Raw genomic sequence first — 16,734 nt, 5'->3', positions numbered from 1 at the left:
ATGATGATCAAATATTTATTATAAGAAGTTGAATTATTAAAAGATACAATTGAAACTGATTGAAATATTATTAGTTTATTTCTGAAAGAGATACAAACAATCGATAGTTGTCGATTGTCAATTCGTATATAATAGGTAGTTAACTTCATTTTATTTTGAATCTAGTTGGACTGCATTTGGAGCTGGTTTTATGCTCCAAATTAATAAGTCTAACTAGGTTTAAGTACGTTTAATCCATATCAAAACTTTGTTAGAAACTCAGGTGAGTATTTTCACCTTGACATAAGCAACAAGATATGTCGAATATCGATTTTTGTCATAATTAAGGTTAAGTTGTTGTGATTCAGTTGTTTATAAATGGTTAAGATAATGAAAATTGCAGATCAAGTTACTTAAACCATTTTATTTTCTAGCTTAAATTATGTCTGAGGAAGTGAATATATTGGATCTATCAGATGAAACTCTGCTCAACATATTTTCTTATGTTACTGCATCGGATCTCTACAATCTGAGCCTGTAATTATAAAATATTGTAAATCCTTGGTATGATTGTAGTTTAAAATAATTGATTTCTAGCACAAGTGATAGGTTCAATTGCATAGTCAGAGACAGACAACTGTGGAATTGGTGCGATGGTAGACCTCAGCCGCATTCAAGAAAGAAGGTGAACTTCTGCTTGGAGAACCTAACCACAAAAACTAAAGCAATATTCTTTGATGGGAACAGGAACTTGAATGGACGTTTGGTTATTTACCAAGATATAGAGACTCTTAAAAACTATAAGGAGCTCACTATCCTAGCATTGGAAAATGTTTTCTTCCATGGAGATGAGGCAATACTATTTGTTTATGTTCTTTTTCTAATTTTTAACTAAGATTTGTTTTAGGTGCCTATGTGTACATTTCCACATAGTCTTGAGGAGCTCAGCTTGGGTGGTTCTTATATTACAAACCATCCTTTGTTCTTCAAATCTTGCCATGTTTTGGAAAGACTCAGAGTAAGTGCAGAGTTTAAATTATGCAATACACTAAAAGGAGTTTTGTTTAAAAAGTATTTCATTGTTATTTTAGGTTGTAATTTTGGATAGATGCAGGTGGTTTACGTCGCATGCACTTGTATCGCTCAGTAAGTTGTCCAGCCTGCAGATTTTGTCCATGTACTTTTGCAAGCAATTGCGCGACGAAGAGATGAGTTATATAAGTTTAGCAGGTAGATTTGGATTTAAATCTCTACAAGTGTTGGACCTGCGTTTCACCGGTTACGGAAACGAAGTTGTGAGATCTTTCTACAAAAATAGCCAACTAAACGAGTTTTATTTCCAAAGTTACCCGTACAGCTACTTCATGGACAACAAGGAATGGCCGCTGAACTTTGCAGAGCAAGTGAGAGATACCGATTACAAAGAGGTTTCTAAGAAATTTGGGGATGATTACCTCTACGTGCAATTGAATATGTTGAAGCTTTCTGATATCGGCTTCAGTACACATAAGTAAATAACGAAATGCTCCAGCTGTTATGTATAATTTTTAATTATTTATTATTTTTCACAGGCAATTGGATCAATCATCAAGCGTCGATTATGTTCCATGTTCCAGTGTTTTATACCAACGACCATACAGATTGTGCACAAGCTGTACGCATAAACGTTGGAAGCAAAGAAAAAGTGAGTATTATTAAAAAAAAAATGAGTAGTTCAAGATTAAAAGTAAACTTACTTTATTTTAAAGTTGCTATACCTAATTGCTGCTAATATAAACATAAACTATCAACCTTGACTTGCTTTTAAAACTAGTCCTTGTTAATGTTATTATTGACATGTTTTTTATTGTATATGTTTAGATAATTGGTATAAACAAATGTTAAAGCCAGTTGATAAGATATATCTGGTAGCGTTTTCTCCAAAATTGATGTGGATCCGGGAAAGAGATCCTGTCAGCGATGTAGAGCTGAGCATAATTGAGAATATGTCAGCTACAGCCATAAGCAGGATAAATACGCCAAGTAAGAAAATCATAATAGTATTTATTACAATACTAAAATAGTTCAGTTTTAGCAGGCGATCCATCGGAGTGCAGCGTAATCGTTATAAACCTGCGAGGATCATCGAACGAGTCACACAATCAACCAGCGGTGTTCTATGAGCGTATGAATCGCGATAGGGAGTACGAGCTCGGCGATCCAGAGCCATACGTACCAGGTGCGAACCTGCCGGAATTCAGGTTACGCGAATTCGAGAAAATGATGTTAAGTTATGCAAACAAGCCAGAGATCAAAGTGAACGAGGAGATTTTGTCGGATGCAGAAGACGACCTGAAAGGTAAACGAAAACGGAAAATCAATGGGAGCAGTCATAAGGGAGCCAAGCGACCGAAAAACGAGGATATCAATAAACCTTCCTGCTCAAAAGCAAGGGACAGCGAAAATGAAAGCGACAGCGATTATAGCTGTAGCACACAGGATCTCAGCGACTCGGACGATGGCACTAAAAAGAAGACGTTCACGTTGGGTCCAAGACTATGCTGCTGGCAGCCTCTGGAACAACCTCTTCCGAATCTCCCGACGCGTTTGAAGTATATCTCGTTGAGGGGCTATCCAAAGATCACGGATTCAACTCTGCGCTCTTTGGAGCATTTGCAGCTCCTGCTTTTGGACGTGACGCACACAAAGGTTACCAAGGAGGGCTTGCGGCAATTTTTGGAGACGAACCCTAGCTGCCATTTGATACACGAGAGCATCTGTAGCTGCCAACCGCAGATGCATCCCACAGACAGAAAATATATCCATTAACAAAAAAAAGAGAGAAAGACTGATGAACTTCTATTGTGATTTCAACAGAACATTTTAATTCAAATCAAGTGTTTACAGCATTGCGGTGCAATAAGTATTACCTAACAATTTATATAAATGTGTACAAGATATTTATGATGTTCGTCCTTGTATTTATTGTTATTATTTTTGTTTATTGGTTTATGACTATTGTACATGTTAGACAACCACGGTTACATCAACGTGAAGTTAGAACCTAATCATTATATTTTCTCGACAATTATAGGAGGAAAAAGTATCCCGTTTTTTTATTTGACAGTTGTTTTGGTTATGTTTTTCGTGGGTTATCACGTTGGGGGTGGGATTCCCGATTTTTAAAACATTCTAAATTTTTCTCGCAATTCCCGAACCCACCCACGAAAATAAATGCTTTTGTAGTCTGTGATGTTGACTCACACTGTCTTATCAACTGGGAGCAAGTGGTTCATCAACAAAGGGGGTTCCTTTATCTTCATAATAGTTTAAAAATACATTGAACACACATATACTTTTGATTCATCACAAAAGAAATTTAAATGTGCACAGCATTTAACAAACATGGATAGAGATACAGTAAAGTTCACACTGAATGGTAAAGTATTGTTCAATTCCATTAGTTCATTATTGACAATTGTCATTGTTCCAGGAGATGATTCAGGGAATTTTGAGGATTTCAAAGTGCAGATACACAAATTTGATGGGGTTGTGTCTGCACCCACAGATGGCTCATATGCAGAGGTATTGCCTAAAGGAAAGTTCACAGTTGTACAGTAAGTCTTTACCCTATTTCTTTGTGTGTTGTCTGAGATTAAATAATAGTATTATGTAAATCCTCCTTATCACAAAGGCCAGCTGATTGCTTTGCCGCCATTATTATTATGCTATTATTTCTTGTTAACACTTTGAACTAATCCAGGCTGTATAGAACTACTCGTTATTTACATTTTTTATCTCCACTAGAAACGTATTTTTATTTAAAACTTATTATCTGCATTATAATTTCATTTTGCTGCTAGGATATAGAAATAAAGCACTATCATTTCGATGAAAACAAATGATGTTCATTTGTAAAAAATATTTTGTCAATAGACTCCATCAATTATTTAAATAATGTTCTATTTTGACCTGAAATCTTATCTACTAACATTATTTCATTTAACCTTTGTCTATTGCTTAATATATTGGTTATTTACGAAATTACAATTATTATTTATTAATGTGTATTTCCATAAGAAACTATTTTCTTTAAATATGATTTATAGAAATAATTGTTTACCTATTATATTAAGTAACAAATTAATATTTTAAAATTATATACAGCAATGGTTCTCATAGTGCACTATTTGAAACTAGACTAATCAAGGATAGCACAAAAAGAGATTTGACTGTTTAGAGCAGTGTCTGCCAAACTTTTTTTGACTCGTGGCTCACTGGACGGGTTCGTTTGTTTTATAAAAACAAAATTCTGTACTATTTCTTTAGATTCTATTTTGCTCAATTCACATTTAGTTTGTTTTGAATTTTTTAAACAGTGATTCCTCACTGATCGAAGCCGTACTTTATTTAAATCTATTGAGAATTGTAAGAAAACAAAAATAGTTTCAAAAACAAATGAGGAAACACCTACTTCTTTATAATTATATAAATATAAAAAAAAACTGTTGAAACTTTGAAACAAAAAGATTAGGCAAGTATATTGCGCAATTGAACTTGAAAAATTCTTCTACAGTGAATATACACATTCCATTTTTTTTTAAGTTCTAATATTGGACTATTAAGGCTAAGAGATACGCAACGTTCGTTGGAGAATGGTTCAAATGGTTTCTGGCTTTTGCCCGACTTTCTCTCAGTCGTCGTGTTCCGTTTTCCGTTACAGCAAAAATCACTTTCAATGCCAGCTGCAGACACACAGTTTCGTTTCGAGTTCAGTTGAGAACTGGCTCTCTCCAACAACTATCTATAACCGCGAAAGATTAGTTTTCCGGCGATGTAAATCTCGTGGCAAAGCACCTGGTGCACTTTAACAGTGGGTTATTTCTACATACTGCCGTGATGTTTAACTACAACTTCTTGAGACAAATGTAAACAACACCTCCAACTACATATATACTAGTCTATGTGTTTAACAACGATAACTTTTCTATTTGTATTGTAACTATTTTATTACTTCAGATAAATATATCTAATAGTGTTTGGGTTTAACAGTTTTAGTGATAACTTTGATATAAAGTTTTCTTTCAACATTCTCTAAAAATGACTACATTATCGATTTGAACTGAGAATATTTAGGTATTTGAAAGTCACAAAATGATATGAATTATATAATTACATTAAGATTTTTCAATTATTTTAAGTAGAAGATTGTGCATTACAGATACATTAATATCTTGTTTTTGATTATAATAAAAAGTCCACTCGGAAATATAAACCGGATCGATCTTAGATAACTTATACACATGCACATACACTTTCGAGTATGTATGAAGTTGTTAATTAACTTAATAGGATTGCGCAATAATAATATACTTTATGATCGTTATCTGGGATATGTTTTATGAATATCCTCTTGAACGCAGTTCTCAATAATTTTGAGCGAGATCCCGCGATAAGCCTGTTTTGTTTTGCGGTTCTTGCGAATATCTGTTATGCTCTGCGGTTTTCCTGCAATGTTTTCCAAAGAAAACAGAGGACAGAATTGCCAGTCTTTACATAGGAACCAAGAAATTCGTACGACATTTCGGACTATTCGTTCGGTACTTTGCATACGAAATAAAAAATGAAGGTAATTAGTGTTGTTTATTGAAACATTTCTGGATTATTTATAGTTTGCGTAAGTAACGACTTTGATGATTGTGTAATGCAGTCAATTACTGGGATAATTCATTAGTAGTTTACTATATGTCGCATTTCGTTGATACCGTCGAGGCTTTGTTAACTACAAAATGTCCAATTAAAATTTTGAAAAATAAACTTATTTTTGCGTCGTTTGAACATTACTTTAAAAGGAAGCAATATATTACTATATTAGTGCCATTTCGACTTTGCTCAAAGATAAACTATATTCGTGGAATTCTAAATTGGTTTAATCGAATAAGTAAGGAGTAAGTATTTATTTTGGCATGTACAGTTTTAAGTAACTAAGCATTAAATGTATAATTCATTAATATTATTCTAGAATATTCAATTCCGCAGATGTTTAACTAAAGGTTCAAGTGTGCATTGAGAGGTAGAGGTTGAAACATACTGGATTAGAATAATATTATATTTCTTTAAAATGACATTGAGTATTAATCTTTGTAACAAAACTACTTAAATCAAATCGACGGAAACAAATAAAGAATTGCGAATGCTGTAATTAAACAAGTCTGATGCAATTATGGGAAATACCAAAACAAATATTTTCATTGAACAATTTCGGTGTGTCTTATTTATTCCTGCATTTGTTCTTTGATAATAAACCAAATACTGTTAAATTTTAAAACTATATATATAAAATGGTATCTAGTAGAATATAGACAATTTGTTAATGTAAAAATTATTAGCAATACTCAATCATTCATTTTTCAATCGTCATTTAGTAGGAAACAATTACTCAGTTTTCAAATTTGAAAAAAATATATGAATAATTACAAAAAAATGTAATTATTGCCTTATTTAGTTATTGCTAAGAATTGAAAAGTTTTCGGAGACTAGTAATTGCTTATTTATAATTAAATATATAATATTTGCACTTGTATCTAGAATTAGTGCTATTAATTATGAATTATGGTGTAGCAGGGATTTGTAAGAAGTGCTGTATCATTATTGAATAAACGATTTATTGCTGATAATTAGGTTCCAGCAACAAATAATGCTCACCTGATGCGTTGTGATTGCAAGAACTTAATAGACCATGAACTCGTGGAGCACCGTTCGACTGATCATTAGAAAAGACACTTCTTATATTGCCGATAAGAAGTGACTTATTGCCGGGACTTATTTTCGGATATACCATTAGATGATAGAACCATATTTTATATATATATATTTTTTTCGGCGAATGTTGCGAGGTGTCTTATCAATATTAAAAGCTAATACGGTCTGCTGCCGATAAGGGGACGACAGTGGGGAGCAGAGGATGTTTTCTTTTATTTGCTCGATGCAATCATAAGAAACACTAGACCCAGTTTATTGTTTGCGGATGGTTTGTTGATGGATATAGAACTCTATGTTTTCTTTCCCTTTATTTGTTATTTTGATATCAGGTATATACTAGGTAGATAATTCAGTGAGCGAGTGAGTGCTGGAACTAGAGCGGAGGGCCCTTGCCCTTCTTATCAGTGTCGCGTGGGTTCTTCCGACGTTTTGCTGCTTATCCAATTCCGAATTGATTGGAAAAGCCATCCTTGTGATATATATGTAATATACACCCAGTGCGCCGTGAAACGTGCGACCCGCCGGTCCGCTTACGCTTTTAGACCACACTTCAGTTTTGGTGCTCCAATTGGAGAGACGACGTGAAACCATGGTTTTCGGTGTTTCGAAAATGGATGATCGAGAGCCTCTGCTGCTGGATTGGTAAGAGCTCTTCTTTGCACCATTCCAATGTTATGCAACAAGTTCTCACCGGGAGAGGAAAACGTATCTAAAAAAAAGAAACGCGCATCTTAATTTATATATAAAAAAAAACAGTTAAAATGAAAACTGATAATCCCTGCGATGGTTCAACAGCACGATAAAGAAATTGTTAATCACAGTTTCCATTCGATACGTAACGAAAAGCGATAATACTGATGATGATCCTAATTTTTTGCTAGAAAATCGAACCTTTTTGATTGCATATGCGCTTTACATATTTATTTCGGTTATCGCCAATTTGTAAGTACTAATGACTCCGTGCAGATTCCGATTCAAACGGTTTCTGTTTATCATCAACACTCAGGAGAACTGTGCTTATACTAACAGCGATACTTTATTTTATCATTGCTTAACGTCAAATTTGCGAATTAACTTCTCGTTTTATTGCACGGATCGAACGTATCAACATCATTGCTGATATGGATAACAAGTCAATTTAAATGATCGAAATTGACGAAAATGTTAGAGTGCATGTTTTCTAGCTAGTCCTTGATCTCTCAGCGATTGTCGGAACCGAAAATTTTATATATATAAACAACAAAAATATACTTTAATTAAATAAATTTATTTTATATATAACCTAAATTAGAACCAAGAACAATTATTAAATAAAAAAATAATTATGACATTCCTTTCATCCAGAGTATTCCTCGCGCGTCGCACAATCTCTCAATAAAGGGTCGAAGAGACCGTTTCCATGGGAGCAAAGAGAAAGAATTTTCATTATGGACATTCTTCCAACACATATATTCTCCGTGGATATACCTGAATTTCAATATTGTTTAAATAACGAGATAATACGAAAATATTAAAAATGGATGTATAATTTTTTGTTGCGTTTATTATCAATGTGCAAGGCATTTTAATATTATTAAGTGTTTATGCACGAGGAACAAAGCATTATGTTCAGTTTACTTCAAATTTGTAATTCAAAATATAGATGGAAATACAACGGAGCGATAATATACTTCATATCTATGCATTGGAGAAACAAAATAAAGTTTAAATATTTAAACGAAATTTCTTAAATGTCTCGTTAATTTAATCATAATCTGTAAGAAATTAGAATATGGTGTACAAGGTAATGTGTATAAATATTGATGGAGAGAGAGAAATGAAATTTTGTATCGTCATGAATAATATCTTAATTATTTTGTTTGAATGAATGAATGATAAGTAAAAATGTAAAGTAATTATCTTTATTGTACTTTCGGGATTAATGTATTTTGATGAGGAAAATCTATTAAATACAGTTAACATTATGAGATAATCGATCAAGCGTCTTGTGAAAAAAAATAAAAATAAATATTCCAGCAAAGAAAGGAAAGTTGCACAAGCGATATGCTGTACGTGCGAGAACTGCTACCAAATGAATGAATGAAACTGGTTTAAATGGAAATATACAGAATATTATAGTTGAATTATTATATTCTATATTTTAAAACTGTAGACAAATGATGTTTTTTAAGTTGGTTTTTATTTGTATGCATACAGTAATTAACAATTAGAGCATTTATCTACAATATTTTTGATAAAAAAAACATTTAATGAGTAACATTTCGCCTTCATATGTTTCGCGTGTCTCTTGTGATTGTTTAATTTTCATTGTTGCACACGCTCCAAAATGTTTGTTCGCGAAGAAAAGTGCAAAACCATGCCGTGTCCGTACTGTGTGACCAAGGAGATTACGATACGAAATAGTGCACTGTCGTGTGACCATCATTTCCAGTATCACTATTTATCTCCATTCAGCTTTTGCATTATTGTTACTAATCATAAAATCCATGATTAGTAGCAGATGTCTCCAGTTTAGTTACACAGGACGAGGTTCAGTGCAAAAAGAAAACAAAAGATACAATGTTCGGAAGGAAGTCAAGGTGAGCTAAATGTAAAAAAAAAACAAATACTTGGTATGCACGTTAAGCGAGACTAAGTTTATAGTAATTTCAATTATTCATGGTAAGTGCAAAATATAATTGCACTTCGGTTAGTCTAAAAAAACTTTCCAGTGTTGGAAAATTGGAGTTTCTTTAAAATAACATCAACAGAAAATAATGAAGCGACAAGATTAGAAATTAAAACTTTTACTTTTAATGTAATAACTTTTTTTTTATATATAAGAATATAACATAACGTGATTACGTGAATGAACGCAATAATGTATGCATATTATATTTTTTTAAATATTTGTCGCTATTTTTGAAATGTCGCTTGTGTGCAACAAATCAACAGGTTAATAACCGATTTTTGTATTTATGTAGTACTTTTTTATTGTACAATTTATCAGAAGAAGTTGAAATGCTTATTTTTATTTTATATGCAACATGAAACGTTAATAAAACTTTCTCATTTATGCACTTTGTGTATAGATTTTTATTTACAATAATATTACCAACTTTCAAAATATTCGTTTAATTTGATAAATTTATAACTTTAATAATATATGACAAATATCTGACAAATTGACAAAACAATTTGTCAATTTCATAATATTTTCTATAGGATATATAAAAATCGGGTCTTTTCTGGTGATGAAATAATATTGTGTATGGTAAATAGAATATATATTTTACGAATAGTATTAAGATGCATTATTTATAAAATACTATACCGAACATGTTTATATAATCTTCTAATGGATAATATAAGATCTTTTGTGTAACTATTATTCCTGATATGTTGTTAAAATATGTAGAATAACCAGTGGTTGCGATTTTCATTAGCGTTAACACGATAATATGGATTTTTAAACATATATGTATGTTTATTTTTTTTGTATTATAGTTTATAATAATGAAATAACTAGATAGATATTTATCTACTGTCTGATACAAACTATTATCGGTCTAAGTTGACTTTATCTAATTGTATTATTACGCAAATAAGCACTCACGTACCTATTTTCATATTTATTTTAAACACGTTTAATTAATTACACATTTTTTAATTAGTTTTATTATAACATTTTGGATATTATATGTATTCCATAACATATCATTTTTATACAAAAATACAGAGCACAAAGAAGCTGAATCGAATTACCGAAATGAAAGTTAACTAAAGACCTTGAACAAATTAAGATTGGTTTGGAGGTTCTTAAAAAATGTAAATTCTCTAATTATTTATTTTCTTCTTACATTCGATGGAATTTCATTAATCAAGAATTGATTGCTCCATTTTTTTTTAAATTAATTTTAAAAGTTTTTTCATATCTAAAATAAACAGAAAAATATATTATGGATTGTGGAAATCAATTGAAATTGTATTTTTGTCTTTATAAACTTAACGTTCAGATTCTGATATGAATTGTTTGTATCGAACTAATAATTATTAGAAAAGAAATTCGATAAACTTGAAATTGTTATAGCTTCTGTAAATAGCAGCAGCAGTGCGCTTTCATTTAGAAAACGCATAAAATTAAAGTGAAAGATGAAATATAAGCATCTAGGCGTGTATGAGTCACATGATTATTTTGCAATTTGAACTATATATATTTTTTTTATCATAAATGATTTCATTTATATTTTGTTATTTCAGTAATAATAAAAAATATTTTGATTTTGTAATAATGAATACGAAATGTTTACCTTCTTTTGGTGTAATTTTTTTAGGGAGGCTTCGGACTCGTTGGCGGGATATGAACCGGTGATCAATCAGACTTCCAACGAGCTCCTGTACTTCGACGATGGAGATGGTGCGAATGGAGAGCTTCTTCCTAGCACCGAAGAAGTCCTAAAGATTTCCATCATTGGAATGACATGTCAGTCCTGCGTGAAATCAATTGAAGGAACAATCGGCAGCAAACCAGGCATCAACTCGATCAAGGTAGGGTCTACAACTGCGAATGAGAAGCAAATCAAAGAAGTCATACATGTGTATACATGCATGCTCTTATCACAATCAAGCGTTAGTCACATTACAACAATTCGAATTGCAGCTATTATAATAGAATCTGTTATCGGCAAGGCAAAATGTTTTAGTTGTTCTAATTTATCGCATTCGAGTTGTATTATTCACAGCCAATAGTGAGTGGTAAGTGGCCAATTGGCGCACGAGCCGGGCACTTGGTTTCTCCCTTGGGGAGGACGCGAAGAGTGGGACGCTATCAATCGCATCGATTATTGAGGCACGCGTCGGCCGATGACTCAAATACGAAGATATGGAATTGAGTTGTCATTTCTGCTGTTCCAGGTCGATCTGCAGGAAAAGAACGCGATCGTTTCATACGATCCGAACCAGTTAGAGCCTCAAGACATAGCAGACGCCATCGAAGATATGGGCTTCGAGGCTCCGCTTCCTCTTCTCGTTAGCGAATACGGAGTCAGCCAGTGCGAGGTGTACATTGATGGCATGACCTGTAATTCCTGCGTACAAACCATAGAAGGTAAATAAGAAAAAAGTTTAAATCAACGTGTAGAATGTGCTCAAATCATTTCCTTAACTTTCAGGCATGATATCCACCAATGAAGGAGTCAAGGAAATCAAAGTAAACCTTCAAGGGAAGCAGGGCATCATCAAATACGTATCGAGCATCATTACACCAGAAGAGATTAGTGAGCAAATCAACGATATGGGCTTCGATGCCTACGTAAAAAGTGTAGACGGCAAAATCGTTGAAAGGGAAAAAGGTATTTAAAGAATCCATTATTCATTAATATTGGAGAAACATAAGCATTTAAAAGATTACGCGCTCATAAAAAATTCAATAACTTATATGAAGTAAAAGTGCATGATTTTGATCCTACCAAAACAATATAATTTATGCGCTCGCGTTATCAGTGAAAACAATAATTAACGCCGTGACAATTTCACCGTCAATTCATTAAAACATGAAAATTTAAATCTGGCAAAAATGCTGCACAATGCACCAACAATATGCCTCATTCAAATTCAATTTCTATTATATTATTTTACCATTAATCCACCTACAATGAAAACATGTATAGATTAAAATATATAACAGGTTTATTTTGATGATAAATGTTAAGTAATATGTTTTATGGTTTGCTTTTGCTTTTAATTATATAGATTCTGAAGAAAAGAAATCCAATGTTTCTAAAGAAGCTGTGGGTAATGGATCCGTGGCTATCAATATAAAATTGCACACCTGCCAATTGCACGTGAAGGGGATGACGTGTGGATCCTGTGTCGCAGCTATCGAAAAGCACTGCTACAAAATAAATGGTAACCAAACTAAACGGTTAGAAAATAGTTTAATGTATTGTATTGTTTTGCAGGTTGTCACAAGATATTAGTAGCTCTTTTAGCTGCGAGGGCAGAGATCCAATACGATCCTTCTGTAGTAACTCCCGCCGAGTTAGCCGCCTCCATCACAGAACTCGGCTTTCCTGCTAGTGTTTTGCAAAGTAACGGAGCTGGAGAGGCCGAGGTAGACTTGAGGATCGAAGGAATGACCTGCTCTAGTTGCGTCCACAAAATTGAATCACACGTCAGTAAGATGGATGGCGTGATCAACGCGACCGTAGCTCTGACTACGCATAAGGGCAAATTTAGATATGATCCAGAGGTCACCGGACCTAGAAACATCATAGAGGCCATCGAGAGGCAAGGTTTCAAGGCCGAGCTTTTCATACGCGAGAAGGATGGTGATTACTTGCAACAGAAGCAGGAGATTCGTAAATGGAGAAATTCGTTCTTATTTTCGTTAACTTTCGGAGGACCGTGCATGGTCGCCATGATCTATTTCATGGCTTTAATGTCAGCTGGGGCTTCACATTCTGACATGTGCTGCGTTGTACCAGGTAATACTGTTTGATAAAAGCAAAGCACATGCATTAATTATATTAATTATCGTGTAGGTTTATCTTTGGAAAATCTGGTTATGTGGTCCTTATCAACTTTGGTACTAGTCTTCGGTGGACGTCACTTTTTCATCCAAGCTTACAAGGCGTTGAAACATCACACTACCAATATGGATGTGCTAATTGCTATGGCAACGTCCATATCTTACATCTACAGTGTGTGTGTTGTCACAGCCGCGATGATCTTGCAGCAACACACTTCTCCGCAGACGTTCTTCGATACACCACCCATGTTGCTAGTCTTCATTAGCTTGGGTCGATGGCTGGAACACATTGCTAAAGGAAAAACATCCGAAGCTTTGTCACGACTTCTGTCTTTGAAAGCCACCGAAGCAGTCCTAGTCACTTTGGGTCCTAAGAATAATATCGAAAAGGAACGCACCGTTAACGTGGATTTAGTGCAGAGGGGTGATTACCTGAAGGTAGTTCCCGGAGCCAAAGTCCCTGTGGACGGGAAAGTGATCCAAGGACAATCTATGTGCGACGAGAGCCTCATTACGGGCGAAAGTATGCCGGTGAATAAAAAGAAAGGCAGCTCAGTTATCGGCGGTTCGATTAATCAACACGGTCTTTTGGTAATGCAAGCCACCCATACCGGAGAAGCTACCACGCTTTCCCAAATTGTGAAACTCGTGGAAGAGGCGCAAACATCTAAGGCTCCCATTCAACAGTTGGCGGATCGTATCGCCGGTTACTTCGTTCCCATAGTTGTCTTCTTGGCTCTCCTCACGCTAGTAGTTTGGTCCATCATCGGATTCATCGACATCAGTTATCTTCCCATTTCAGAACACGAAAAACATTCCTTTAGCAAAACCGAATTGATTCTTCAATTCGTATTCAAGTAAGTTTACTTATACATTTAATTATTAAATAATTTACATTATTTAATTTTTTTTTGCAAGATGTGCTTTAAGCGTATTGGCCATTGCTTGCCCATGTGCTTTAGGTCTTGCCACTCCCACCGCGGTCATGGTAGGCACCGGTGTTGGAGCAACAAACGGTATCCTAATCAAGGGAGCCGAACCTCTGGAGAATGCACACAAAGTAAAAGCGATTCTTTTCGATAAAACCGGAACAATTACCAAGGGCCAACCGGAAGTGGCTGCGGTGTGGTTGCTGGGCGACCAATTAAGTCCATCGGTGATTTTTGCGGTGCTCGGTTGCGCGGAGAAGAACTCGGAACATCCAATTGCTTCATCCATTATTCGATTCGTCGAAGAGACCTTCCAATGCGAGGCTATAGGCAGCAGCAGCGACTTTCAAGCTGTTCCTGGATGCGGATTGCGTTGTAAGATAAGTGGCATCGAGCAAGTCATTTCGGCTGCTAAGAACTCCACGGAATTCTCGAGATTCTTAAGCGTGTGCGCTTCAGGAAGTTCCGGCATCATTACCTTAAATGATGTTGATGTAGAAGTTGCTAACACACAATCACTTAAATTAGGACAACTTATTGGTAAATATAATTGAATTTTAGTTTTGTTTTATTGTAATTTGTATATTTAGGAATGACGAATGACGATGAAAGCGATCCGAATTTTGTATACAACGTGATCGTGGGTAATCGTGAGTGGATGAATCGCAACGGTTTGATAGTCAGCGCCGATTTGGATAGGAAGATGATGGCTGAAGAGGAGCAAGGAAGATCGGCGGTTCTGTGCGCGATCAATGGTAACATTGTGGCGATGGTCAGCGTGGCGGATACCGTTAAACCTGAAGCTCATTTAGCCGTATACTCGTTGAAGAAGATGGGTCTCGAGGTTATTCTTTTAACCGGTGATAACAGGAAGACGGCTGCGAGCATAGCAAAACAAGTGGGCATCTCGAAAGTCTACGCTGAAGTGCTTCCATCCCACAAAGTTGCTAGAGTGCAGAAGTATTGATTGACTAAATTATATAATTTTCCACTTTTTTATATTCTTGTACATTTTCAGATTGCAAAGTAAAGGGATAAAGGTTTGTATGGTCGGTGACGGTATCAACGATTCACCTGCTTTGGCCCAAGCTGACGTTGGAATGGCAATTGCTTCTGGTACTGATGTTGCCGTGGAAGCCGCTCACGTCGTGCTGATGCGCAATGATCTTCTTGACGTGGTTGCCTGCTTAGAACTCAGCCGAAAAACTGTAAAGAGGATCAGACTGAATTTTTTATTAGCCAGCCTTTACAATCTATTATGTAAGTTTCAAAATTGCTTATATATTTGCAATATATAATATTTTAATAATTTATCTAAATAGGTATACCATTGGCTGCTGGTGTCTTCAGCACGTTTGGTTTTATGCTTGCCCCGTGGATGGCGAGCGGTGCCATGGCTCTTAGCAGCGTTTCAGTCGTAAGTAGTAGTTTATTGTTGAAGCTGTGGAAGAAGCCAACGAAAGAGCAACTCACAACAACGGAGTATCTAATGCTTCGGAACAACGTTGAATTGGATACGATATCCATCCACCGTGGCCTTGACGATATAGAGCAAACTAGTCCAACTACCCCAACTGGCCTCTCAAGGTATTATTAACATATCTCTTCAAGTTATTAAAAAACTCTTATTTTCTGCTTTTTACAGTGATTTGAAGTCATGAATGCGTTTATTTTTAATAGTGAATTTTATTAAGAGATTATGGAATCATAAGAGACAATGCATTTAATTTTATTCTACAAACCTTTCTCTTTTCTAAAAAAAAACAATCAAAACAAACCTATTCTAAGTAAAAAATAGTAAGTTTTTTTTGTAAAAAGTTATCACAGTGCAGTAATTAATTGACTAAATATTTTCATCTACATATACTAATTTTAGTTTTATTGTGATATATCATTTAGATACTGTTGTTTCTATTTTTAATTAACATGGATTTTATTATAATTGATTTGAATTAAATTCGTTTTTATGAGTGATGTACTCTAGTTTCAGTAAAAAATAATACGTATATCAAAAATCCTTCAATATTCCACAATCGATTCGTTATTAATGTACTTTCAACTAATCGATGTTCCCCTGTGATGTATAGACTATTGAACAAATATAATCGATTCATTGATTTTAATGGCCGTGTTGAATGGAATGCGGAAAGATTCAAGTAGTTTGGACTTTGGACTCTCATTATCTTTTGGTGTGCTGTTGAACGTTATCATCTTAGATATAATTTTATTTTTTTCTTGAAAATCATGGATTTTATGTTGGCAACGGATTTGTAATGATAATACGATCTTGATTTCATTTCCAGATTCCTGAACCGCAACAGACTCACAAGGGAGTATCTTCTGAACGGAGACCAAGAAGACGATGTCAGCGTCGACTTCAACGTCAAGCCACACAGCTCCCCATCTTGCGTTCTCTAAAATAATCTCATTCAATAATTATTATTACTTACTTAAATTTAAGTTCCACGCCAATTCGTTATTCGTTTCAACCTTTTCATGTGATTTATTTAAAAAGAAAACGCATCACAGTATTTTTATAGAATTTATTATATATGTAATATAATTATGTACTTATAC

The 16,734-nt window shown here is 34.4% G+C and overlaps 2 protein-coding genes across 9 annotated transcripts; both read left to right on the top strand.

Moving 5' to 3' along the window:
• Nucleotides 1-153: 153 nt before the first annotated feature.
• Nucleotides 154-3,064, top strand: LOC108566558. Of its 4 annotated transcripts, none has more exons than XM_017926516.1 (8): nt 154-262; nt 414-516; nt 577-832; nt 887-997; nt 1,071-1,489; nt 1,551-1,663; nt 1,840-2,001; nt 2,057-3,064. In XM_017926516.1, the coding sequence occupies exons 2-8, from the start codon at nt 422-424 to the stop codon at nt 2,785-2,787; spliced, it is 1,887 nt and encodes a 628-aa protein (XP_017782005.1). In that variant the 5' UTR covers nt 154-262; nt 414-421; the 3' UTR covers nt 2,788-3,064. The 4 variants fall into 4 exon arrangements, with proteins under 4 accessions (XP_017782005.1, XP_017782004.1, XP_017782002.1 ...); XM_017926515.1 differs by having other exon boundaries at nt 2,054-3,064; XM_017926513.1 differs by having other exon boundaries at nt 2,048-3,064.
• Nucleotides 3,065-3,102: 38 nt separating this feature from the next.
• LOC108566557 (copper-transporting ATPase 1) lies at nt 3,103-16,695 on the top strand. 5 transcript variants are annotated; one of them, XM_017926509.1, is made up of 13 exons: nt 3,103-3,397; nt 3,452-3,575; nt 11,034-11,247; nt 11,614-11,806; nt 11,871-12,050; nt 12,451-12,606; nt 12,660-13,184; nt 13,242-14,085; nt 14,147-14,697; nt 14,748-15,117; nt 15,176-15,417; nt 15,480-15,744; nt 16,461-16,695. In XM_017926509.1, the coding sequence occupies exons 1-13, from the start codon at nt 3,364-3,366 to the stop codon at nt 16,573-16,575; spliced, it is 3,813 nt and encodes a 1,270-aa protein (XP_017781998.1). In that variant the 5' UTR covers nt 3,103-3,363; the 3' UTR covers nt 16,576-16,695. The 5 variants fall into 5 exon arrangements, with proteins under 5 accessions (XP_017781998.1, XP_017782001.1, XP_017781997.1 ...); XM_017926512.1 differs by lacking the exons at nt 3,103-3,397; nt 3,452-3,575 and adding an exon at nt 4,750-4,886; XM_017926508.1 differs by lacking the exons at nt 3,103-3,397; nt 3,452-3,575 and adding an exon at nt 5,689-5,906.
• Nucleotides 16,696-16,734: the final 39 nt, after the last annotated feature.

Source organism: Nicrophorus vespilloides, unplaced genomic scaffold (assembly GCF_001412225.1).
Source record: "Nicrophorus vespilloides isolate i.1.1-1 unplaced genomic scaffold, Nicve_v1.0, whole genome shotgun sequence".
Classification (NCBI taxonomy): domain Eukaryota; kingdom Metazoa; phylum Arthropoda; class Insecta; order Coleoptera; family Silphidae; genus Nicrophorus; species Nicrophorus vespilloides.
The sequence above is the reverse complement of the archived record's forward strand: the minus strand, read 5'-3'. Positions and strand labels throughout refer to the sequence as shown.